The sequence below is a fragment of the Cherax quadricarinatus genome, chromosome 62 (assembly GCF_038502225.1).
Source record: "Cherax quadricarinatus isolate ZL_2023a chromosome 62, ASM3850222v1, whole genome shotgun sequence".
In the NCBI taxonomy this organism is placed as follows: Eukaryota; Metazoa; Arthropoda; class Malacostraca; order Decapoda; family Parastacidae; genus Cherax; species Cherax quadricarinatus.
In genome coordinates, this window is record NC_091353.1 from 6,054,831 (window position 1) to 6,080,038 (window position 25,208).

The 25,208-nt window shown below is 44.3% G+C and overlaps 1 protein-coding gene across 1 annotated transcript in view; it reads right to left on the minus strand.

The window, feature by feature from the left end:
- Positions 1-2,855: 2,855 nt before the first annotated feature.
- Positions 2,856-25,208, minus strand: part of LOC128687278 (uncharacterized) — a 55,006-nt gene continuing 32,653 nt past the window's right edge. The window contains exons 5-8 of the mRNA XM_053774646.2: positions 21,440-21,584; positions 20,313-20,530; positions 15,232-15,391; positions 2,856-3,639 (exon numbers count right to left, since the gene is read on the minus strand). Of these exons, the coding sequence (XP_053630621.1) occupies positions 3,539-3,639; positions 15,232-15,391; positions 20,313-20,530; positions 21,440-21,584 (624 nt within the window). The 3' untranslated portion in view covers positions 2,856-3,538. The remainder of the gene's footprint in view (positions 3,640-15,231; positions 15,392-20,312; positions 20,531-21,439; positions 21,585-25,208) is intronic.

Here is a 25,208-nt window from a genome sequence, read left to right on the forward strand (position 1 = left end):
TTACACACACCCCCAAATTCGTCCACTAACCTTGGCAATTTTTCTTTAGAATCTCCCCTCAAGGAAGGTTCCTTGATGTTGGTGAGGGGCTCTTGATTTAGGGAATTGGATCTGTGCTCCAGTTCCCCGAATTAAGCCTGAATGCCTTCCACATCCCCCCCCCCAGGCGCTGTATAATCCTCCGGGTTTAGCGCTTCCCCCTTGATTCTAATAATAATAATTCTTTAGCATCTCCCATAAGGACAGTATCATCAGCAAATAGTAACTGTCAATTTCCATTTTGTATTTAATTCCCCATAATTTAATCCCATCCCTCTCCTGAACACCCTAGCATTTACTTCTTTTACAACCTCATCTATAAATATATTAAACAACCATGGTGACATTACACATCCCTGTCTAAGACCTACTTTTACCGGGAAGTAGCCTCCCTCTCTTCTACACACCGTAACCTGAGCCTCACTATCCTCATAAAAACTCTTTACAGCATTTAGTAACTTACCACCTACTCCATATACTTGCAACATCTGCCACATTGCTTCTCTATCCACTCTATCATTTGCCTTTTCTAAATCCATAAATGCAATAAAAACTTCCCTACCTTTATCTAAATACTGCTCACATATATGCTTCAATGTAAACACTTGACCTACACATCCCCTACCCACTCTAAAACCTCCTTGCTCATCCGCAATTCTACATTCTGTCTTACCTCGAATTCTTTCAATAATAACCCTACCATACACTTTTCCTGGTATACTCAGTAAACTTATTCCTCTATAATTTTTACAATTTCTCTTGTCCCCCTTCCCTTTATATAAAGGGACTATTCACACTCTCCGCCAATCCCTAGGTACCTTCCCCTCTTTCGTACATTTATTAAACAAAAATACCAACCATTCCAACACTATGTCCCCCCTGCTTTTAACATTTCTGTCATGATCCCGTCAGTTCCAACTGCTTTACCCCCTTTCATTCTACGTAATGCCTCACGCACCTCCCCGACACTCACATCCTGCTCTTCTTCACTCCTAAAAGATGGTACACCTCCCTGTTCAGTGCATGAAATTACTGCCTCCCTTTCTTCGTCGACATTTAAAACTTCCTCAAAATGTTCTCGCCATCTACCCAATACCTCCATCTTCCCATCTACTAACTCCCCTACTCTGTTTTTAACTGACAAATCCATTTGTTCCCTAGGCTTTCTTAACTTGTTTAACTCCAGAATTTTTTCTTATTTTCATTAAAATTTCTTGACAGTACCTCTGCCACTCTATCATCTGCTCTCCTTTTGCACTCTCTCACCACTCTCTTCACCTTTCTTTTACTCTCCATATACTCTACTCTTCTTATAACACTTCTGCTTTGTAAAATCCTCTCATAAGCTAACTTTTTCTCTTTTATCAGACCCTTCATCATTCCACCAATCACTCCTCTTTCCTCCTGTACCCACCCTCCTATAGCCACAAACTTCTGCCCCACATTCTAATACTGCATTTTTAAAACTATTCGAACCCTCTTCAACCCTCCCCCCCACTACTCATACCTGAACCAGCCCATCTTTCTGCCAATAGTTGCTTATATCTCACCCGAACTTCCTCCTCCCTTAGTTTATACACTTTCACCTCCCTCTTACTTGTTGTTGCCATTTTCCTCTTTTCTCATCTACCTCTTACTCTAACTGTAGCTACAACTAGATAATGATCCGATATATTAGTTGCCCCTCTATAAACATGTACATCCTGGATCCTACCCATCAACCTTTTATCCACCAATACATAATCTAACAAACTACTTTCATTATGTGCTCTATCATACCTTGTATATTTATTTATCCTCTTTTTCATAAAATATGTATTACTTATTACCAAACCTCTTTTTATACATAGCTCAATTAAAGGCTCCCCATTTTCATTTACCCCTGGCACCCCAAATTTACCTACTACTCCCTCCACAACATTTTTGCCCACTTTAGCATTAAAATCCCCAACCACCATTACTCTCACACTTGGTTCAAAACTACCCACGCATTCACTCAACATTTCCCAAAATCTCTCTCTCTCTTCTACACTTCTCTCTTCTCCAGGTGCATATACGCTTAATATAACCCACTTTTCACATCCAACCTTTATTTTACTCCACATAACCCTTGAATTAATACATAGTCCCTCTTTTCCTGCCATAACTTATCCTTCAACATTATTGCTACCCCTTCTTTAGCTCTTAACTCTATTTGAAACCCCTGACCTAATCCATTTATTCCTCTCCACTGAAACTCACCCACCTCCTTCCGCTTTGTTTCACTTAAAGCCAGGACATCCAGCTTCTTCTCATTCATAACATCCACAATCATCTCTTTCTTATCATTTGCACAACATCCACACACATTCAGACTTCTCACTTTGACAATTTTCTTCTTATTCATTTTAGTAATTGTTACAGAAAAAGGAGTTACTAGCCCATTGTTCCCAGCATTTTAGTTGACTTTTACAACACGCATGGCTTACAGAGGAAAGATTCTTATTCCACTTCCCCATGGATATAAAAGGAAAATAATAAGAACAAGAACTATTAAGATAAAATCAAAGAAAACTCAGATGAGTGTGTATAAAAACGTGTACATGTATGTGTAGTGTGACCTAGTGTAAGTAGAAGTAGCAAGACGTACCTGTAATCTTGCATATTTATGAGACAGACAAAAGACACCAGCAATCCTACCATCATGTAAAACAATTACAGGCTTTCGTTTTACACTCACTTGGCAGGACGGTAGTACCTCCCTGGGTGGTTGCTGTCTACCAACGTACTACATATAATAATAATATGCACACAAATAGGATAACAGAAGACGGTGATAATTATTGTCGTTTATTGATGAACACTATCTGAATACAGGGATCTGTGACGTCATCGCCTGTGTGTGTGTTCCTCTTGCCGTTAATTGCCCTGAGGATCGTGGTTGACATAAACCTTAACATAAAAAATAACTTATCAATAAATTACTAAATGCTTATAAATTAATATGATTATAACCATACTCACTGACTCACACACCTGACTCACGCGCTTGACACTTGATACACACTACTGTATACATCTTAAAGGGTAAATAATTTCTGTACAGTGCTATACATGTCTCTTGCTGCCCACGTATTTTACAATATTATACAGTGAATAAAAACGGTGCGACTCCTGTATTACAGAGGCCGACGGTCATGTAAAGCCGAAGTTTGAGCTGCCCACTGTCACACTCGCATGCACACTACATCTCAGGAATGATAATACATACAGTATTGTATTTCTACAATATCATCACCAAATTAGAGTATTGGGCTGATTCATTTTTTTTTTTTTTTTTTTGACTGTACTGTCTCTCAAACTCTCCAGTTATCTTCACTTTACAGGAATACACCTCAACCATTGGGATGATTCCTTTTGGAAATAATTTTGGATCCAATATTTTCTTGGCATTGAGGTGTCAGTGCTTGCATGGGCAGGACGAGCGTGGGTGTGGGCGGCTAGGGTATAGAGATTATCACTAGCAAGCCATCATCATGTAGCTGGCAGAAAAGCCTTCTTCTTCCCGGTCATTGACGCCATCAGAAGATACCAGTAGATTTATGGGACCCGTAGCATTTACTGTGGACATCAATGTAAATTATTAATGATTGTTGACCCTTCCCAAATCATGACAAAGAACATTACCACTACTACTGATGAGGAATTGGATCTACCCTTCCTTGGATCAAGCCTGATTATCTCCCATTCACCAATTGCTGTATGACCCTTCAGGGTTTATTACTGTTGGTGGATTGCAAGACTTGATTACAAATATGGTAAAAATGGCTCTAACTGCAAAGTAAATCTTTATATATGGATTATGTTTTGCTCTAAGTAGAGCTTTATCAAGGCAATATAAGTTGTAGTGTAACGTATATAGAGGAACAGATGAGGTGAGAAGAGGGGTTTGTATATCATCTGTGTTTCTACCTCTGTTACCTTCTCCACCCTCACTAGTCTCTAATCAAGCAAGCACACCTTGCTCTACACTGCTGTATGACCCTTGTGGATTTAGTGCATCCTTATGATTATAATAGTAATATGTCATCTGTAATATGTCTCCTGTATATATTACTAAATTTAAAAGGAGAAATTTTCCTTTTTTCTTTTGGGTCACCCCGCCTCGGTGGGATGTGGCTGGTTTGTTGAAAGAAGACTGTCATCTGTAGCACTGGGGTGTATGGATACTGGTACATACACTTGATGATTATTTTTGTCTTTAATACGCTGGCTGTTTCCCACTGAGGCAGGGTGACCCGAAAAAGAAACACTTTCACCATTATTTATGTTATCCCTATCTTGCTGGAGGCATGTAATATTAGCCTTGCAGGTTCTTTGGCAATACTAAAGACTTCCTGATTTTGCTGTGTGGAAAATCTGAACGTGGCCTCCAAGCATAGTTTCCTGGTCCTGTTGTCCCTACTAGCAATAAGCTCACTGTGTACCCAATCCATGAAATGGATTTTGTATACACATTTATGCTTGAGGGTTCTTGTTATGTAGCCTCTGTTGCTATGCTTTCGCAGCTTGTTGCAGTCTCTTTACAGGAGGCCTGGTCTCAGACCGGGCCGCGGGGGCGTTGACCCCCGGAACTCTCTCCAGGTAAACTCCAGGTACCTCGGGATACGAACAGCTCAAAACTCAAATAATTACGTAAGTGCTTTTGTAAGTGTATTTTTGGGGGTCTGAAATGGATTAATTTAATTTACATTATTCTTTATGAGAACAAATTCATTCGTTATCAGCACTGGAACAGCCTTCTGGATTATTATTATAATGAAGGGGGAAGCACTAAACCTGGAGGATTATACAGCGCCTGGGGGGGGGATGTGGAAGGCATTCAGGCTTAATTCGGGGAACTGGAGCACAGATCCAATAACCTAAATCAAGAGCCCCTCACCAACATCAAGGAACCTTCCTTGAGGGGTCATCCTTCTGGAACGAATTAAATTCGTATCCCGAGGCACCACTGTATACGTACATGCCTACTTCAGTATTGTGATGCTATTCTTCGATCAAGAATATAAAACCTTTAACACACCCTATCCCGCAGTGCTGTATGACCCTTGTGGGTTTAGCACTTAGTTATGATTATAATAATAATTATTCAGCATTGTGATCTATAATTTTTGATCCTGTTAATTCACAACTGTTTGTCAACATGAGTTACTCGAGTGTTGGTGTCTTGCAGATCTTGAGTTATATTGCTCACCATCCTTCCTGGGGTACGGGGATTTAATGCTTATTTTCTGTGTTCTCCTTGAGTTTGTAGAGAATGAATTTTTTTCATTTGCAATTGGAAATGAAGTATGTGAGGTAATGTGCATTCATAAAAAGTGTTGGTAATGGTGTTGCATTTGATACCAAGAAACTCTGGGCAACAAATTATAAGCAGCCAGAAAGAGGGCGGGAAAAAGCAAGGAGTGTACTACGTTTTATTTTGCCATGGAAATGAGGTAAATAGGGTAATTTTTTTTGGCAAGTTTCCTGTAAACTTGGAATTTGAACGTATTGTTGATTTCAACAATTTGACATCCAAGAAAGAAACAGCATAATTTTTTTTTCAGCTTCAAACGTGAATTGAAAATGCTACGGTATTTTCTTCCAAATGTTAAATTACTCAAATTTTAACTATACTCTCAAAAGCCAGATATTGTATACAGGAAAGTTACCAAGATACATATACAGTGGACCCCCGGTTAACGATTTTAATCCGTGCAAGAGGGCTCATCGTTATGCGAAATAATCGTTATGCGAATGAATTTTCCCCATAAGAAATAATGGAAATCAAATTAATCCGTGCAAGACGCCCAAAAGTATGAAAAAAAATTTTTTTTACCACATGAAATGTTAATTTTAATACACACAAACTGAAAAAGGCATGCACAATTAAATGACACTTACTTTTATTGAAGATCTGGTGATGATTGATGGGATGGGAGGAGGGGAGAGCATTATCTTCTTACTGTTTAGAAGGGGAATCCCCTTCCATTACGACTTGAGGTAGCAAGTCCTTTTCCGGGGTTACTTCCCTTCTTCTTTTAATGCCACTAGGACCAGCTTGAGAGTCACTGGACCTCTGTCGCACAACAAATCTGTCCATAGAGCTCTGTACCTCCCGTTCCTTTACGATTTGTCTAAAATGGGCCACAACATTGTCATTGAAATAGTCACCAGCACGGCTTGCAACAGCTGTGTCAGGGTGATTTTCATCTATAAAGGTTTGCAGTTCAACCCACTGTGCACACATTTCCTTAATCTTTGAAGTAGGCACAATGGATTCCACAACTGGCATAGGCTTCTCAGGGTTAGCCGCAAACCCTTCAAAATCTTTCTTAATTTCCATACTAATTCTCACCCTTTTTACCACAGGGTTGGCACTAGAAGCTTTCTTGGGGCCCATGGTCACTTATTTTCCAGAAACAGCACCGAAAACACTGTAATAATACGAAATATTCCGAGTGTATGCTTGGATGTTACCGCGGAGGCTGGCTGGTAAACAATGGGACGGCCGGCACATGTGAGGCTGGCTGAGGGCACATTGGACGCGTCTCGGACGAAAATCGGTAAGCGGGTTTTTAATCGGTATGCGCGGCAAAAATTTTGCGATAAAAGTAATCGGTATGCGGAAAAATCGCTATGTGATGCCATCGTTATGCGGGGGTCCACTGTAATCTTATTCACTTCTTTTCCAACATGACACAGAAAAAGTGGTATACCTGTCTCTTAAGTCTTAAAAAAACCTCAGTCCACTTTAAACACAGCTCAGACTGACTAGATACCAAGTGCAATAACACTGATATTTTTTTATAAAGCTAAAATACCCCATCAACTTCTTCTCTGACCGCAAACCAAAAAAAAAAAAAATTATTCTCAACAAACCTAAGTAGACCTTGGAAAACAATCAACAAATTGTGGTGGCCAAGGTCAGCAAGATGACCAACTAACTCAGGTCCTCCAGAGCAACACCACAGAAGCTATTTTGTATATAATAAGACTAATACATGACCACCATGAGGGAGAGTGCATAAGACTTTTCATGGTAGTACATATATATATGTATATATATTTTTTTTTTTTTTTTTTTATTATCACACCGGCCGATTCCCACCAAGGCAGGGTGGCCCGAAAAAGAAAAACTTTCACCATCATTCACTCCATCACTGTCTTGCCAGAAGGGTGCTTTACACTACAGTTTTTAAACTGCAACATTAACACCCATCCTTCAGAGTGCAGGCACTGTACTTCCCATCTCCAGGACTCAAGTCCGGCCTGCCGGTTTCCCTGAATCCCTTCATAAATGTTACTTTGCTCACACTCCAACAGCACGTCAAGTATTAAAAACCATTTGTCTCCATTCACTCCTATCAAACACGCTCACGCATGCCTGCTGGAAGTCCAAGCCCCTCGCACACAAAACCTCCTTTACCCCCTCCCTCCAACCCTTCCTAGGCCGACCCCTACCCCGCCTTCCTTCCACTACAGACTGATACACTCTTGAAGTCATTCTGTTTCGCTCCATTCTCTCTACATGTCCGAACCACCTCAACAACCCTTCCTCAGCCCTCTGGACAACAGTTTTGGTAATCCCGCACCTCCTCCTAACTTCCAAACTACGAATTCTCTGCATTATATTCACACCACACATTGCCCTCAGACATGACATCTCCACTGCCTCCAGCCTTCTCCTCGCTGCAACATTCATCACCCACGCTTCACACCCATATAAGAGCGTTGGTAAAACTATACTCTCATACATTCCCCTCTTTGCCTCCAAGGACAAAGTTCTTTGTCTCCACAGACTCCTAAGTGCACCACTCACTCTTTTTCCCTCATCAATTCTATGATTCACCTCATCTTTCATAGACCCATCCGCTGACACGTCCACTCCCAAATATCTGAATACGTTCACCTCCTCCATACTCTCTCCCTCCAATCTGATATTCAATCTTTCATCACCTAATCTTTTTGTTATCCTCATAACCTTACTCTTTCCTGTATTCACCTTTAATTTTCTTCTTTTGCACACCCTACCAAATTCATCCACCAATCTCTGCAACTTCTCTTCAGAATCTCCCAAGAGCACAGTGTCATCAGCAAAGAGCAGCTGTGACAACTCCCACTTTGTGTGTGATTCTTTATCTTTTAACTCCACGCCTCTTGCCAAGACCCTCGCATTTACTTCTCTTACAACCCCATCTATAAATATATTAAACAACCACGGTGACATCACACATCCTTGTCTAAGGCCTACTTTTACTGGGAAAAAATTTCCCTCTTTCCTACATACTCTAACTTGAGCCTCACTATCCTCGTAAAAACTCTTCACTGCTTTCAGTAACCTACCTCCTACACCATACACTTGCAACATCTGCCACATTGCCCCCCTATCCACCCTGTCATACGCCTTTTCCAAATCCATAAATGCCACAAAGACCTCTTTAGCCTTATCTAAATACTGTTCACTTATATGTTTCACTGTAAACACCTGGTCCACACACCCCCTACCTTTCCTAAAGCCTCCTTGTTCATCTGCTATCCTATTCTCCGTCTTACTCTTAATTCTTTCAATTATAACTCTACCATACACTTTACCAGGTACACTCAACAGACTTATCCCCCTATAATTTTTGCACTCTCTTTTATCCCCTTTGCCTTTATACAAAGGAACTATGCATGCTCTCTGCCAATCCCTAGGTACCTTACCCTCTTCCATACATTTATTAAATAATTGCACCAACCACTCCAAAACTATATCCCCACCTGCTTTTAACATTTCTATCTTTATCCCATCAATCCCGGCTGCCTTACCCCCTTTCATTTTACCTACTGCCTCACGAACTTCCCCCACACTCACAACTGGCTCTTCCTCACTCCTACAAGATGTTATTCCTCCTTGCCCTATACACGAAATCACAGCTTCCCTATCTTCATATATATATATATATATATATATTATATATATATATATATATTATATATATATATTATATATATATATATATATATATATATACAGTGGACCCCCGCATAGCGAACGCCTTGCATAGCGAACAATCCGCATAGCGAACGCTTTGTTCGCTGAAATTTTGCCCCGCATAGTAGACAAAAACCCGCTCAGCGAACTTCGTCCGAGACGCGTCCAATGTGGGCCCTCAGCCAGCCTCACATGTGCCGCCCGTCCCATTGTTTACCAGCTAGCCTCCGCGGTAACATTCAAGCATACACTCGGAATATTTCGTATTATTACAGTGTTTTCGGTGCTGTTTCTGGAAAATAAGTGACCATGGGCCCCAAGAAAGCTTCTAGTGCCAACCCTGTGGTAAAAAGGGTGAGAATTAGTATGGAAATTAAGAAAGATTTTGAAGGGTTTGGGGCTAACCCTGAGAAGCCTATGCCAGTTGTGGAATCCATTGTGCCTACTTCAAAAATTAAGGAAATGTGTGCACAGTGGGTTGAACTGCAAACCTTTATGGATGAAAATCACCCTGACACAGCTGTTGCAAGCCGTGCTGGTGACTATTTCAATGACAATGTTATGGCCCATTTTAGGAAAGTCTTGAAGGAACGGGAGGTACAGAGCTCTATGGACAGATTTGTTGTGCGACAGAGGTCCAGTGACTCTCAAGCTGGTCCTAGTGGCATTAAAAGAAGAAGGGAAGTAACCCCAGAAAAGGACTTGCTACCTCAAGTCCTAATGGAAGGGGATTCCCCTTCTAAACAGTAAGAAGATAATGCTCTCCCCTCCTCCCATCCCATCAATCATCACCAGATCTTCAATAAAAGTAAGTGTCATGTAATTGTGCATGCCTTTTTCAGTTTGTGTGTACTAAAATTAACATTTTTATGTGGTAAAAAAATTTTTTTTTCATACTTTTGGGTGTCTTGCACGGATTAATTTTATTTCCATTATTTCTTATGGGGAAAATTAATTCGCATAGCGAACATTTCGCATAACGACCAGCCCTCTTGCACGGATTAAGTTCGCTATGCGGGGGTCCACTGTATATATATATATATATATATTCTAGTCACCTACATGTTTCACTAAAGTCCTTGAGCAAAAATACACATGCAAAACCCATAATTTACACAATGTGAGTGTTACACACTGGGGAAGGTGTATTTCATGCAGAGATAACCCGCATATATGGGACAGAAATATATGATGCCATTTTGGTCTATCTTGTACTGTTAACTATAGACACCGTGACACACGGAGGTAAGGATGCCAGTATATATACGAGAGGAGGGCAGAGGTGGAAGGACAAAGAAAAATAAATAGGAAGAGATGATAGTAATGGAGGAGGAAGTGAAGGTGGTGGTAGTAGTAGTAGTAGTAGTAATATGTAGTAGTAATAGTAGTGGGTAGGGGGAAAAAGTGGCAGTGGCTGAACCATAGCTAATGAGGACAAGAGGCCCAGGAGATAGTGCTTGAAGACTACATTCTTACACCTGGACACCACGATAAAATCATGGAACCTTCAGTATCACCATTCCACTTTCAAAGGTCATATTACCAGGTAAAATCCATCATCCACAATCTTCCTCAAGACTTAACAACCTGGTGAAGCTCCTGCAGAGTCAAACATTAACACAATAAAATGACACATTAGTTGTCTGTGAAAATTTACCCAACATTTTGTGGGTGATTCTGTAGCACTGTATGACCCTTGTAGGTTTAGCTCTTCCTTTAGATTATAATAATAATGTGGGTAATTCAACCATTATCAGGAGCTGGAGTTCCTTAGTTGGGAACCTGTGTCCCATTACCCTGGCCACCGTATGGCCCTACAGCTTTAGTGCATCCTGTAATTCTTATTGGTAATAGAAAACTAATAATAATCAGATGTCACAGCTGCATCTGTGTCCATTTACCTAAACTCCAATTCATTGGATCAAGAGCCCTTCAGCATCCCTTGAGGGGGGGTTGTAACAGCTGCTCCCTCAAGGGGAGATCCTAGATGCCAATGACGGGAAGCTCTTCATCCGAGGAACTGGAGTTGCTCTCTCCTTCCTTGCAGTGAACCTAAATGCTTCCCGGCACTATATGACCCCGGTGGGTTTAGCCCTTCCTCATAAATATAACTACTACTTGTTACACGTATTATTACTACTACTGTTAGCTGTGCTCTCGAGGTTCTTGATCTGAGGAAGTGGATTTATCCTTGTAGATCAATTAGACACACATGTGCAACACTAGGGTTTCATTACTGTGGAAACGTTTGGCCACACAGTGGCTTCATCAGTCCATACGAAGAAGAATAGTGATGATCAGAAGGAGTTTTACGTAATCAGTCCCTCATCCAGCAGTCGATGTCATCACTCCATCAAGATGGATAAGACTGATGGAATGATTACATCAACTCCACGTTGAGGGACTGATTACCTTAAACCCTTTCTGATCTTCACTATTCTTTGTATGGGACTGATGAAGTCACTGTGTGGCAAAAAACTTCCATAATAAAGACACCCAGATGTTGCACAGGTGTCTTAATTTATCATCTTGTTAGTTCTCTCAACCATTTATCTACGTTCCTCTCAAGGTTCTTGATCCGAGGCACTGGGCTGATCCCTCTTGTACTTGGCTTCGAACCTGCTGCCATTGTGTACTAGCATTTATATGGCCCTTACGAATTTATTGCTTTCCAGGTCTTAAAATTAGAGAATAACACACAAATCCCTCCCTCGTTACCACTGTTAACTGACCAGCACTGTGTCCCAGTCCCTGGACCCATTATGTGGCTCTGTACTGTTGGAGTACAGTCCCTGGACCCATTATGTGGCTCTGTACTGTTGGAGTACAGTCCCTGAACCCATTATGTGGCTCTGTACTGTTGGAGTACAGTCCCTGGACCCATTATGTGGCTCTGTACTGTTGGAGTACAGTCCCTGGACCCATTATGTGGCTCTGTACTGTTGGAGTACAGTCCCTGGACCCATTATGTGGCTCTGTACTGTTGGAGTACAGTCCCTGGACCCATTATGTGGCTCTGTACTGTTGGAGTACAGTCCCTGGACCCATTATGTGGCTCTGTACTGTTGGAGTACAGTCCCTGGACCCATTATGTGGCTCTGTACTGTTGGAGTACAGTCCCTGGACCCATTATGTGGCTCTGTACTGTTGGAGTACAGTCCCTGCACCCATTATGTGGCTCTGTACTGTTGGAGTACAGTCCCTGGACCCATTATGTGGCTCTGTACTGTTGGAGTACAGTCCCTGGACCCATTATATGGCTCTGTACTGTTGGAGTACAGTACCCATTATGTGGCTCTGTACTATAGTCCCTGCACCCATTATGTGGCTCTGTACTGTTGGAGTACAGTCCCTGGACCCATTATGTGGCTCTGTACTGTTGGAGTACAGTCCCTGGACCCATTATATGGCTCTGTACTGTTGGAGTACAGTCCCTGGACCCATTATGTGGCTCTGTACTGTTGGAGTACAGACCCTGCACCCATTATGTGGCTCTGTACTGTTGGAGTACAGTCCCTGGACCCATTATGTGGCTCTGTACTGTTGGAGTATAGTCCCTGCACCCATTATGTGGCTCTGTACTGTTGGAGTACAGTCCCTGGACCCATTATGTGGCTCTGTACTGTTGGAGTACAGTCCCTGGACCCATTATGTGGCTCTGTACTGTTGGAGTACAGTCCCTGGACCCATTATGTGGCTCTGTACTGTTGGAGTACAGTCCCTGGACCCATTATGTGGCTCTGTACTGTTGGAGTACAGTCCCTGGACCCATTATGTGGCTCTGTACTGTTGGAGTACAGTCCCTGGACCCATTATGTGGCTCTGTACTGTTGGAGTACAGTCCCTGGACCCATTATGTGGCTCTGTACTGTTGAAGTACAGTCCCTGGACCCTGCACCCATTATGTGGCTCTGTACTGTTGGAGTACCCAGTCCCTGTTGGAGTATGTCCCTGCACCCATTATGTGGCTCTGTACTGTTGGAGTACAGTCCCTGGACCCATTATGTGGCTCTGTACTGTTGGAGTACAGTCCCTGGACCCATTATGTGGCTCTGTACTGTTGGAGTACAGTCCCTGGACCCATTATGTGGCTCTGTACTGTTGGAGTACAGTCCCTGGACCCATTATGTGGCTCTGTACTGTTGGAGTACAGTCCCTGGACCCATTATGTGGCTCTGTACTGTTGGAGTACAGTCCCTGGACCCATTATGTGGCTCTGTACTGTTGGAGTACAGTCCCTGGACCCATTATGTGGCTCTGTACTGTTGGAGTACAGTCCCTGGACCCATTATGTGGCTCTGTACTGTTGGAGTACAGTCCCTGGACCCATTATGTGGCTCTGTACTGTTGGAGTACAGTCCCTGGACCCATTATGTGGCTCTGTACTGTTGAGAGTCCCTGGACCCATTATGTCCCTGAGTACACCCTGGACCCATTATGTGGCTCTGTACTGTTGGAGTACAGTCCCTGGACCCATTATGTGGCTCTGTACTGTTGGAGTACAGTCCCTGGACCCATTATGTGGCTCTGTACTGTTGGAGTACAGTCCCTGGACCCATTATGTGGCTCTGTACTGTTGGAGTACAGTCCCTGGACCCATTATGTGGCTCTGTACTGTTGGAGTACAGTCCCTGGACCCATTATGTGGCTCTGTACTGTTGGAGTATAGTCCCTGGACCCATTATGTGGCTCTGTACTGTTGGAGTACAGTCCCTGGACCCATTATGTGGCTCTGTACTGTTGGAGTATAGTCCCTGGACCCATTATGTGGCTCTGTACTGTTGGAGTACAGTCCCTGGACCCATTATGTGGCTCTGTACTGTTGGAGTACAGTCCCTGGACCCATTATGTGGCTCTGTACTGTTGGAGTACAGTCCCTGGACCCATTATGTGGCTCTGTACTGTTGGAGTATAGTCTCTGTACTGGACCCATTATATGGCTCTGTACTGTTGGAGTACAGTCCCTGGACCCATTATGTGGCTCTGTACTGTTGGAGTACAGTCCCTGGACCCATTATGTGGCTCTGTACTGTTGGAGTACAGTCCCTGGACCCATTATGTGGCTCTGTACTGTTGGAGTACAGTCCCTGGACCCATTATGTGGCTCTGTACTGTTGGAGTACAGTCCCTGGACCCATTATGTGGCTCTGTACTGTTGGAGTACAGTCCCTGGACCCATTATGTGGCTCTGTACTGTTGGAGTACAGTCCCTGGACCCATTATGTGGCTCTGTACTGTTGAGTACAGTACAGTCCCTGGACCCATTATGTGGCTCTGTACTGTTGGAGTACAGTCCCTGGACCCATTATGTGGCTCTGTACTGTTGGAGTACAGTCCCTGGACCCATTATGTGGCTCTGTACTGTTGGAGTACAGTCCCTGGACCCATTATGTGGCTCTGTACTGTTGGAGTACAGTCCCTGGACCCATTATGTGGCTCTGTACTGTTGGAGTACAGTCCCTGGACCCATTATGTGGCTCTGTACTGTTGGAGTACAGTCCCTGGACCCATTATGTGGCTCTGTACTGTTGGAGTACAGTCCCTGGACCCATTATGTGGCTCTGTACTGTTGGAGTACCCATTAGTCCCTGTATTAGTACTGTTGGAGAATAGTCCCTGGACCCATTATGTGGCTCTGTACTGTTGGAGTACAGTCCCTGGACCCATTATGTGGCTCTGTACTGTTGGAGTACAGTCCCTGGACCCATTATGTGGCTCTGTACTGTTGGAGTACAGTCCCTGGACCCATTATGTGGCTCTGTACTGTTGGAGTACAGTCCCTGGACCCATTATGTGGCTCTGTACTGTTGGAGTACAGTCCCTGGACCCATTATGTGGCTCTGTACTGTTGGAGTACAGTCCCTGGACCCATTATGTGGCTCTGTACTGTTGGAGTACAGTCCCTGGACCCATTATGTGGCTCTGTACTGTTGGAGTACAGTCCCTGGACCCATTATGTGGCTCTGTACTGTTGGAGTACAGTCCCTGGACCCATTATGTGGCTCTGTACTGTTGGAGTATAGTCCCTGGACCCATTATGTGGCTCTGTACTGTTGGAGTACAGTCCCTGGACCCATTATGTGGCTATGTACTGTTGGAGTACAGTCCCTGCACCCATTATGTACCTCTGTAATCTTTGGACTATCACCCACACCAAGGGAATGGGGTAAATAATAGATACTGAAGTAACTCACCTTGATTCGTAAAAGTAGCGAAGTCTCCACAGAGTCTCTCACCAGCACTTGCCACGAAGTCTGTAGTACATTGCTGGTTGACGTTGCCCAGGTCAAACCTGTTGTAATTGATGCCCAAGTTACAGTACCCTTGCTGGTACGCGAAGCAGATGGAGTATTGCTGGATGAGAGAGAGAGAAATTTCTTATCAGTGTGAAGGTATACACAGCAATGCCCCACAAGGGAGGTGTTTGATATATGGAATTAGACCTGTCCTCCGGGTCAAACCTGATCCACGGGAGGTAAGTCACTATTGGCATTATTTCCCCTTGTTTTGAAAGTTCTCAATACCCACCCCGTCACCCTCCTGTCGTGACCTTTGCCTTGTTACTGTCTTTAAAGGTCACCTGACATAATTATTCCCAAGTTTTTTATGTGTTCTCTTTTGGGTTATCCCGTCAATGGAGGTTCCTTGATGCTGGTGAGGGGCTCTTGATCTAAGAAATTGGATCTGTGCTCCAGTTTCCTGAATTGAGCCTGAATACCTTCCATCCCCCCCATAGAGGCGCTGTATAATCCTTATGAATTTAGCGCTTCCCTATGATAATAATTTCCGTAATCCTGTTGAATAATTTACACATACATTACTATATATTATAATTTGTATAACTGTATTTATGTGTACCTGTACACACACACACACACACACACACACACACACACACACACACACACACACACACACACACACACACACACACACACACACACACACACACACACACACACACACACACACACACACACACAGGGACGGGAAATCGTGCATCACAAACCTACTGGAGCTCTAAGACAGGGTGACAGCAGTGAGACAAGAGAGAGAGGGGTGGGGAGACTGCATTTTCTTGGGCTGTAAGAAGGCTTTTGACAGAGTTCCACACAAGAGATTAGTGTGGAAGCTGGAGGACCAAGCAGGGATAACAGGGAAGGCACTACAATGGATCAGGGAATACTTGTCAGGAAGACAACAGCGAGTCATGATACGTGGCGAGGTGTCAGAGTGGGCACCGGTAACGAGCAGGGTGCCACAAGGGTCAGTCCTAGGACCAGTGCTGTTTCTGGTATTTGTGAACGACGTGACGGAAGGAATAGACTCCGAAGTGTCCCGGTTTGCAGATGACGTGAAGTTGATGAGGAGAATTCAATTGGACGAAGACCAGGCAGAACTACAGAGGGATCTGGACAGGCTGCAGACCTGGTCCAGCAATTGGCTCCTGGAGTTCAACCCCACCAAGTGCAAAGTCATGCAAATTGGGGAAGGGCAAAGAAGACCACAGACGGAGCAGAGTCTAGGGGGCCAGAGACTACAAACCTCACTCAAGGAAAAAGATCTTGGGGTGAGTATAACACCAGGCACATCTCCTGAAGCGCACATCAACCAAATAACTGCTGCAGCATATGGGCGCCTAGCAAACCTCAGAACAGCATTCCGACATCTTAATAAGGAATCATTCAGGACCCTGTACACCGTGTACGTTAGGCCCATATTGGAGTATGCGGCACCAGTTTGGAACCCACACCTAGCCAAGCATGTAAAGAAACTAGAGAAAGTGCAAAGGTTTTCAACAAGACTAGTCCCAGAGCTAAGGGGTATGTCCTACGAGGAGAGGTTAAGGGAAATCAACCTGACGACACTGGAAGACAGGAGAGTAAGGGGGGATATGATAACGACATATAAAATACTGAGGGGAATTGACAAGGTGGACAAAGACAGGATGTTCCAGAGATGGGACACAGTAACAAGGGGATACAGTTGGAAGTTGAAGACTCAGATGAATCACAGGGATGTTAAGAAGTATTTCTTCATTCACAGAGTTGTCAGGAAGTGGAATAGCCCTTTTAGTGATGTAGTGGAGGCAGGATCCATACATAGCTTTAAGAAGAGGTATGATAAAGCTCACGGAGCGGGAAGAGTAACTGGGTAGCGGCCAAGTGAAGAGGCGGGGCCAGGAGCTGTGAATCGACCCCCCACAACCACAACTAGGTGAGTACACACACACACACACACACACACACAGGAGTTGAGTATCGACCCCTGCAACTAAAATTAGGTGAGTACACACACACACACACACACACACACACACACACACACACAGAATGGAAAAGGTACAGAAGACAGAGAACTCAGGAAAATAAAGAAATTAGCCGAAGAGCCAGAAACAAATATGCACAGATAAGAAGGGAGGCTCAGAGACAATATGAAAATGACATAGCATCAAAAGTAAAGACTGACCCGAAGCTGTTGTACAGCCACATCAGGAGGAAAACAACAGTCAAGGACCAGGTAATCAGACTGAGGAAGGGTGATGGGGAATTCACAAGAAACGACCGAGAGGTTTGTCAGGATCTCAACACAAGATTTAAAGAGGTATTTACAGTGGAAACCAGTAGGACTCCAAGAAATCAGAACAGGGGGGCACACCAGCAAGTGCTGGATGAGGTACATATAACCAAGGAGGAGGTGAAGAAGCTGCTATGCGAACTTGACACCTCAAAGGCGGTGGGACCAGACAACATCTCTCCATGGGTCCTTAAAGAGGGAGCAGAAATATTGTGTGAGCCATTAACAAAGATCTTCAACACATCATTTGAAACTGGGCAACTCCCTGAGGTATGGAAAATGGCAAATGTAGTCCCAATTTTTAAAAAGGGAGACAGACATGAGGCACTAAACTACAGACCTGTATCACTAACGTGTATAGTATGCAAGGTCATGGAGAAGATCATCAGGAGGAGAGTGGTGGAGCACCTGGAAAGAAACAAGTGTATAATTGACAACCAGCACGGTTTCAGGGAAGGAAAATCCTGTGTCACAAACCTACTAGAGTTTTATGACAAGGTGACAGAAGTAAGACAAGAGAGAGAGGGGTGGATCGACTGCATATTTTTGGACTGCAAGAAGGCCTTCGACACAGTTCCTCACAAGAGGTTACTGCAAAAGCTAGAGGACCAGGCACACATAACAGGAAAGGCACTGCAATGGATCAGAGAATATCTGACAGGGAGGCAACAACGAGTCATGGTACGCGACGAGGTGTCAGAGTGGGCGCCTGTGACAAGCGGGGTTCCACAGGGGTCAGTCCTAGGACCTGTGCTGTTCTTGGTATATGTGAACGACATAACGGAAGGGATAGACTCAGAAGTGTCCTTGTTTGCAGATGATGTGAAGTTAATGAGAAGAATCAAATCGGACGAGGATCAGGCAGGACTACAAAGAGACCTGGACAGGCTACAAGCCTGGTCCAGCAACTGGCTCCTTGAATTTAACCCTGCCAAATGCAAAGTCATAAAGATTGGGGAAGGGCAAAGAAGACCGCAGACACAATATAGTTTAGATGGCCAAAGACTGCAAACCTCACTCAAGGAAAAAGATCTAGGGGTGAGTATAACACCGAGCATATCTCCTGAGGCGCACATCAATCAGATAACTGCTGCAGCATACGGGCGCCTGGCAAACCTACGGAAAGCGTCCCGATACCTCAGTAAGGATTCGTTTAAGACTCTGTATACCATCTACGTCAGGCCCATACTGGAGTATGCAGCACCAGTTTGGAATCCACACCTAGTCAAGCACGTCAAGAAATTAGAGAAAGTGCAAAGGTTTGCAACAAGACTAGTCCCAGAGCTACGGGGATTGTCCTATGAAGAAAGGTTGAGGGAAATCGGCCTGACGACACTGGAGGACAGGAGGGTCAGGGGAGACATGATAACGACATATAAAATACTGCGCGGAATAGACGAGGTGGACAAAGACGGGATGTTCCAGAGATGGGACACAGACACAAGAGGTCACAATTGGAAGTTGAAGACTCAGATGAATCAAAGGGATGTTAGGAAGTATTTCTTCAGTCATAGAGTAGTCAGGCCATGGAATAGCCTAGAAAGTGATGTAGTGGAGGCAGGAACCATACATAGTTTTAAGGCGAGGTATGATAGAGCTCATGGGGCAGGGAGAGAGAGGACCTAGTAGCAATCAGCGAAGAGGCGGGGCCAGGAGCTGTGACTCGACCCCTGCAACCACAAATAGGTGAGTACAAATAGGTGAGTACACACACACACACACAGAAGTTGAGTATCGACCCCTGCAGCTACATTTAGATGAGTACACACACACACACACACACACACACACACACACACACACACACAGAGGAGTTGAGTATCGACCCCTGCAACTACAATTAGGTGAGTACACACACACACACACACACACAGGAGTTGAGTATCGACCCCTGCAGCTACAATTAGGTAAGTAAGTAAGTAAGTAAGTAAGTAAGTAAGTAAATTTATTCAGGTATACACAATACAGTTACATAGAATTATCATACATAGCAGCATATGTGTAGAGAACCTAGGATAACCCAAAAAAGTCAGACAGAGTGACTTATTTCCATTGGGTGAGTACACACACACACACACACACACACACACACAGAGGCGGGGCCAGGAGCTTGGACTCGACCCCTGCAACCTCAACTAGGTGAGTACAACTAGGTGAGTACACAAAAGCACACACATACACACACACACACATATATATATATATATATATACAGAGACATATTGCTGTCAGCAGGATTCGAAATCACGTCAGAGAAGGCTGGCAAGGTTTCCCAAGTGACGCTCTGCATCAATCGGCCACAGAGGCCTCAAAATCTGGGCAGCCTGGTTCACAAGCCATGTTTCTTCCCAGCCCGGGCACGTCAGTCAGCCTCAGTCATGGTCACAAGCTATTTCATTCTCCTCCTGTATGTTCTGACCTCTCAGGCGACTTTTATATCATTGCATTAGGTGAAGAGGCACCTAAAGTAAGTACCTGACCAGCCGGGCTGTGGCTCCTACATCAATTTACGTGCGGCCAGCAGTAAGAGCCAGATTTATCATGCCCAGACCCGCCACGAGACCTGGCCATGGACCGAGCAACGAGGTTATTAACTCTTGGAATACCCTCCAGGTATACTCCAAGTATACTTTTTACCTCTCTTCCTATGTGTACTTATACTTAAACAAACTTATCAGAGGTATATTGTAGTACTCACCTGATCATTAATCATCATGGATGGTGTACCACCGTAGTTAAAGGAGGAGAATGTACCGGTGGGAGTCATAAAGTACTGGAGGCACATGTTAGGGGCCCGGCACGGTGTGTTCATACTGATGAATGTTACTTTGATCTTCCAGCGACGCTGATAGTTGAAGGAAGAGAGTGTAGTTACCAACTTGTAAGGTCCTTGTGAGTTATCCACATCCACAAACACTGTAACATCAATGTTAATTAACACTGTGTAGGATGTCATTATACATTATTATTATTATATCATTTATTAACACATGGGCTGTTTCATATCAAGGTAGATGACCAGAAAAAGAAGAAAAACTTTCACCATCATTCACTCCATCACTGTCTTGCCAGAGGGATGCTTTACACTACAGTTATAAAACTGCAACATTAACACCCCTCCTTCAGAGTGCAGACACTGTACTTCCCATCTCCAGGACTCAAATACAGCCTCTCGGTTTCCCTGGATCCCTTCATAAATGTTACCTTGCTTACACTCCAACAGCACATCGTGTTAAAAACCATTTGTCTACATTCACTCATATCAAGTACGCATGCTTGCTGGAAGTCCAAGCCCCTCGCACACAAAACCTCCTTTACCCCCTCCAACTTTTCCTAGGCCGACCTCTACCCCGCCTTCCCTCCACCACAGATCTATCCACTCTACAAGTCATTCTATTCTGTTCCAGTCTCTCTAAATATCCGAATTACCTCAACAATCCCTCCTCAGCCCTATGCATAATAGTTTCGGTAATCCCGCACCTCCTCCTAATTTCCAAGCTACAAATTCTCAGCATTATATTCACACCACACACTGCCCTCAGACACGACGTCTCCACTGCCTCCAGCCTCCTGCTAGCTGCAACCTCAACAACTCATACTTCACACCCATACAACAGTCTTGGTACCACTATACTCTCATACATTTCTGCGCATGCACACACACACACACACACACACACACACACACACACACACACACACACACACACACACACACACACACACACACACACACACACACACACACAACACACAACACAGACCCACACAAAATATGCCTTGTTGGCGAACTGACTCTCCTGCTACAAACAGTAAAATACTGACTGTGTTGGCCAGTGTTGAAGCCACACAGTGTTGGAATACTGGGTCCAGGGTTGGCACCAATCACAACAAAGGTATCATTGGTACAGTCACCAGCCACGGGTCCCACCAACTCAAAGTCGTCGAAATTCAGTAGGATCTGGCATGTCTGTGAGGAGAAACAAGTCAGTAAGCTTATTTGGGTGGCATCCTGGGGAACAAAATTAACCTAAGTTGTGGGAAATGCTCTACATAACCAGGGACTTTCTATGTGGTATGTCACTGGTGTCAGCTGTGGTCTGTATAAGTTGTATCATGTACTGCTAGAAAGATTATTATTATTAATAAGTACAATGATAATAAATAGTGTAAATTGCCTTCGAAGATTTATTAATACTAATTAAAGCTTATTAAATGATACAGGATTTATTGGATACCTAACTAGGCTGGGCTAGGCTAGGCTAGGCTAGGCTAGGCTAGGGCTAGGCTAGGCTAGAGTAAGCTAGGCTAGGACTAGGCTAGGCTAGGGCTAGGGCTAGGCTAGGCTAGGCTAGGCTAGGCTAGGGCTGGGCTAGGCTAGGCTAGGGCTAGGCTAGGCTAGGGCTAGGCTAGGGCTAGGGCTAGGCTAGGCTAGAGTAGGCTAGGCTAGGGCTAGGCTAGACTAGACAAGGCTAGGCTAGGGCTAGGCTAGGTTAGGGCTAGGGTAGGCTAGGGATAGGGCTAGGCTAGGCTAGGCTAGGGCTAGACTAGACTAGGCTAGGCTAGGGCTAGGGCTAGGCTAGGCTAGGGCTAGGCTAGGCTAGGCTAGGGCTAGGCTAGGAATAGGTTAGGCTAGGGCTAAGCTAGACTAGGCTAGGGTACAAAGTTAATTTATTTGCAAATTGTGAGATTGTTGGTCTACCGCTGCTGGTTGTAGTGGTGCTAACAATACTAGTAGTGCTGGTGATACTGGTAGTAGTTCTGATTGTGGTAGTTAGGTTAGGTTAGGTAAGGTTTGTCAGGAAACAGGACAAGTGTTTCCTGACGCTGGTCTTCAGGTTAGGTTAGGTAAAGTTTGTCAGGAAACAGAACAAGTGTTTCCTGACGCTGGTCTTCAGGTTATGTTAGGTAAGGTTTGTCAGGAAACAGGACAAGTGTTTCCTGACGCTGGTCTTCAGGTTAGGTTAGGTAAGGTTTGTCAGGAAACAGGACAAGTGTTTCCTGACGCTGGTCTTCAGGTTAGGTTAGGTAAGGTTTGTCAGGAAACAGGACAAGTGTTTCCTGACGCTGGTCTTCAGGTTAGGTTAGGTAAGGTTTGTCAGGAAACAGGACAAGTGTTTCCTGACGCTGGTCTTCAGGTTAGGTTAGGTAAGGTTTGTCAGGAAACAGGACAAGTGTTTCCTGACGCTGGTCTTCAGGTTAGGTTAGGTAAGGTTTGTCAGGAAACAGGACAAGTTTTTCCTGACGCTGGTCTTCAGGTTAGGTTAGGTAAGGTTTGTCAGGAAACAGGACAAGTGTTTCCTGACGCTGGTCTTCAGGTTAGGTTAGGTAAGGTTTGTCAGGAAACAGGACAAGTGTTTCCTGACGCTGGTCTTCAGGTTAGGTTAGGTAAGGTTTGTCAGGAAACAGGACAAGTGTTTCCTGACGCTGGTCTTCAGGTTAGGTTAGGTAAGGTTTGTCAGGAAACAGGACAAGTGTTTCCTGACGCTGGTCTTCAGGTTAGGTTAGGTAAGGTTTGTCAGGAAACAGGACAAGTGTTTCCTGACGCTGGTCTTCAGGTTAGGTTAGGTAAGGTTTGTCAGGAAACAGGACAAGTGTTTCCTGACACTGGTCTTCAGGTTAGGTTAGGTAAGGTTTGTCAGGAAACAGAACAAGTGTTTCCTGACACTGGTCTTCAGGTTAGGTTAGGTAAGGTTTGTCAGGAAACAGGACAAGTGTTTCCTGACACTGGTCTTCAGGTTAGGTTAGGTAAGGTTTGTCAGGAAACAGGACAAGTGTTTCCTGACGCTGGTCTTCAGGTTAGGTTAGGTAAGGTTTGTCAGGAAACAGGACAAGTGTTTCCTGACGCTGGTCTTCAGGTTAGGTTAGGTAAGGTTTGTCAGGAAACAGGACAAGTGTTTCCTGACACTGGTCTTCAGGTTAGGTTAGGTAAGGTTTGTCAGGAAACAGAACAAGTGTTTCCTGACACTGGTCTTCAGGTTAGGTTAGGTAAGGTTTGTCAGGAATCAGGACAAGTGTTTCCTGACGCTGGTCTTCAGGTTAGGTTAGGTAAGGTTTGTCAGGAATCAGGACAAGTGTTTCCTGACGCTGGTCTTCAGGTTAGGTTAGGTAAGGTTTGTCAGGAAACAGAACAAGTGTTTCCTGACACTGGTCTTCAGGTTAGGTTAGGTAAGGTTTGTCAGGAAACAAGACAAGTGTTTCCTGACACTGGTCTTCAGGTTAGGTTAGGTAAGGTTTGTCAGGAAACAGGACAAGTGTTTCCTGACACTGGTCTTCAGGTTATGTTAGGTAAGGTTTGTCAGGAAACAGGACAAGTGTTTCCTGACGCTGGTCTTCAGGTTAGGTTAGGTAAGGTTTGTCAGGAAACAGGACAAGTGTTTCCTGACGCTGGTCTTCAGGTTAGGTTAGGTAAGGTTTGTCATGAAACAGAACAAGTGTTTCCTGACACTGGTCTTCAGGTTAGGTTAGGTAAGGTTTGTCAGGAAACAGAACAAGTGTTTCCTGACACTGGTCTTCAGGTTAGGTTAGGTAAGGTTTGTCAGGAAACAGAACAAGTGTTTCCTGACGCTGGTCTTCAGGTTAGGTTAGGTAAGGTTTGTCAGGAAACATGACAAGTGTTTCCTGACACTGGTCTTCAGGTTAGGTTAGGTAAGGTTTGTCAGGAAACAGGACAAGTGTTTCCTGACGCAGGTCTTCAGATTAGGTTAGGTAAGGTTTGTCAGGAAACAGGACAAGTGTTTCCTGACGCTGGTCTTCAGGTTAGGTTAGGTAAGGTTTGTCAGGAAACAGAACAAGTGTTTCCTGACGCTGGTCTTCAGGTTAGGTTAGGTAAGGTTTGTCATGAAACAGAACAAGTGTTTCCTGACGCAAGTCTTCAGATTAGGTTAGGTAAGGTTTGTCAGGAAACAGAACAAGTGTTTCCTGACGCTGGTCTTCAGGTTATGTTAGGTAAGGTTTGTCAGGAAACAGAACAAGTGTTTCCTGACGCTGGTCTTCAGGTTAGGTTAGGTAATGTTTGTCAGGAAACAGGACAAGATGACCCACAGCTGGAGCTTTTGGTCATCTGACTGGTAGCAGTGGTATTACTTCTGTTAGTGGTGGTGGTACTGGCAGCCCTACCAGTGGTACTAGTAGTGGCAGCCCTAGCAGTGATACTAGCAGTGGTGATAGCAGTGGTACTAGCAGTGTTACTAGCAGTGGTGATAGCAGTGGTACTAGCAGTGGTGCTAGCAGTGGTGCTAGCAGTGGTGCTAGCAGTGGTGCTAGCAGCGGTACTAGCAGTGGCAGTAGAAAGTACTCACTCCTGGAGGAGGTCTGACAGACACATAACAGAGTGGTGGAGGTCTGCTGAAGGAGGCTGGGTATCCTCTACTGATGTAATATGTATTGTTGAGACTGATGATCCCACCACACGTCTGGTACACTGCAGAAGTCCGCCATTAAGAACGCTTAAGTTAGGATTAGATAAGATTTGCTTGGGATTTTTAACCCCGGAGGGTTAGCCAGCCAGGATAACCCGGGGCAGGGGGGGTTAGCTAGCCAGGATAACCTGGGCTAGGGAGGGTTAGCTAGCCAGGATAACCCAAGAAAGTCA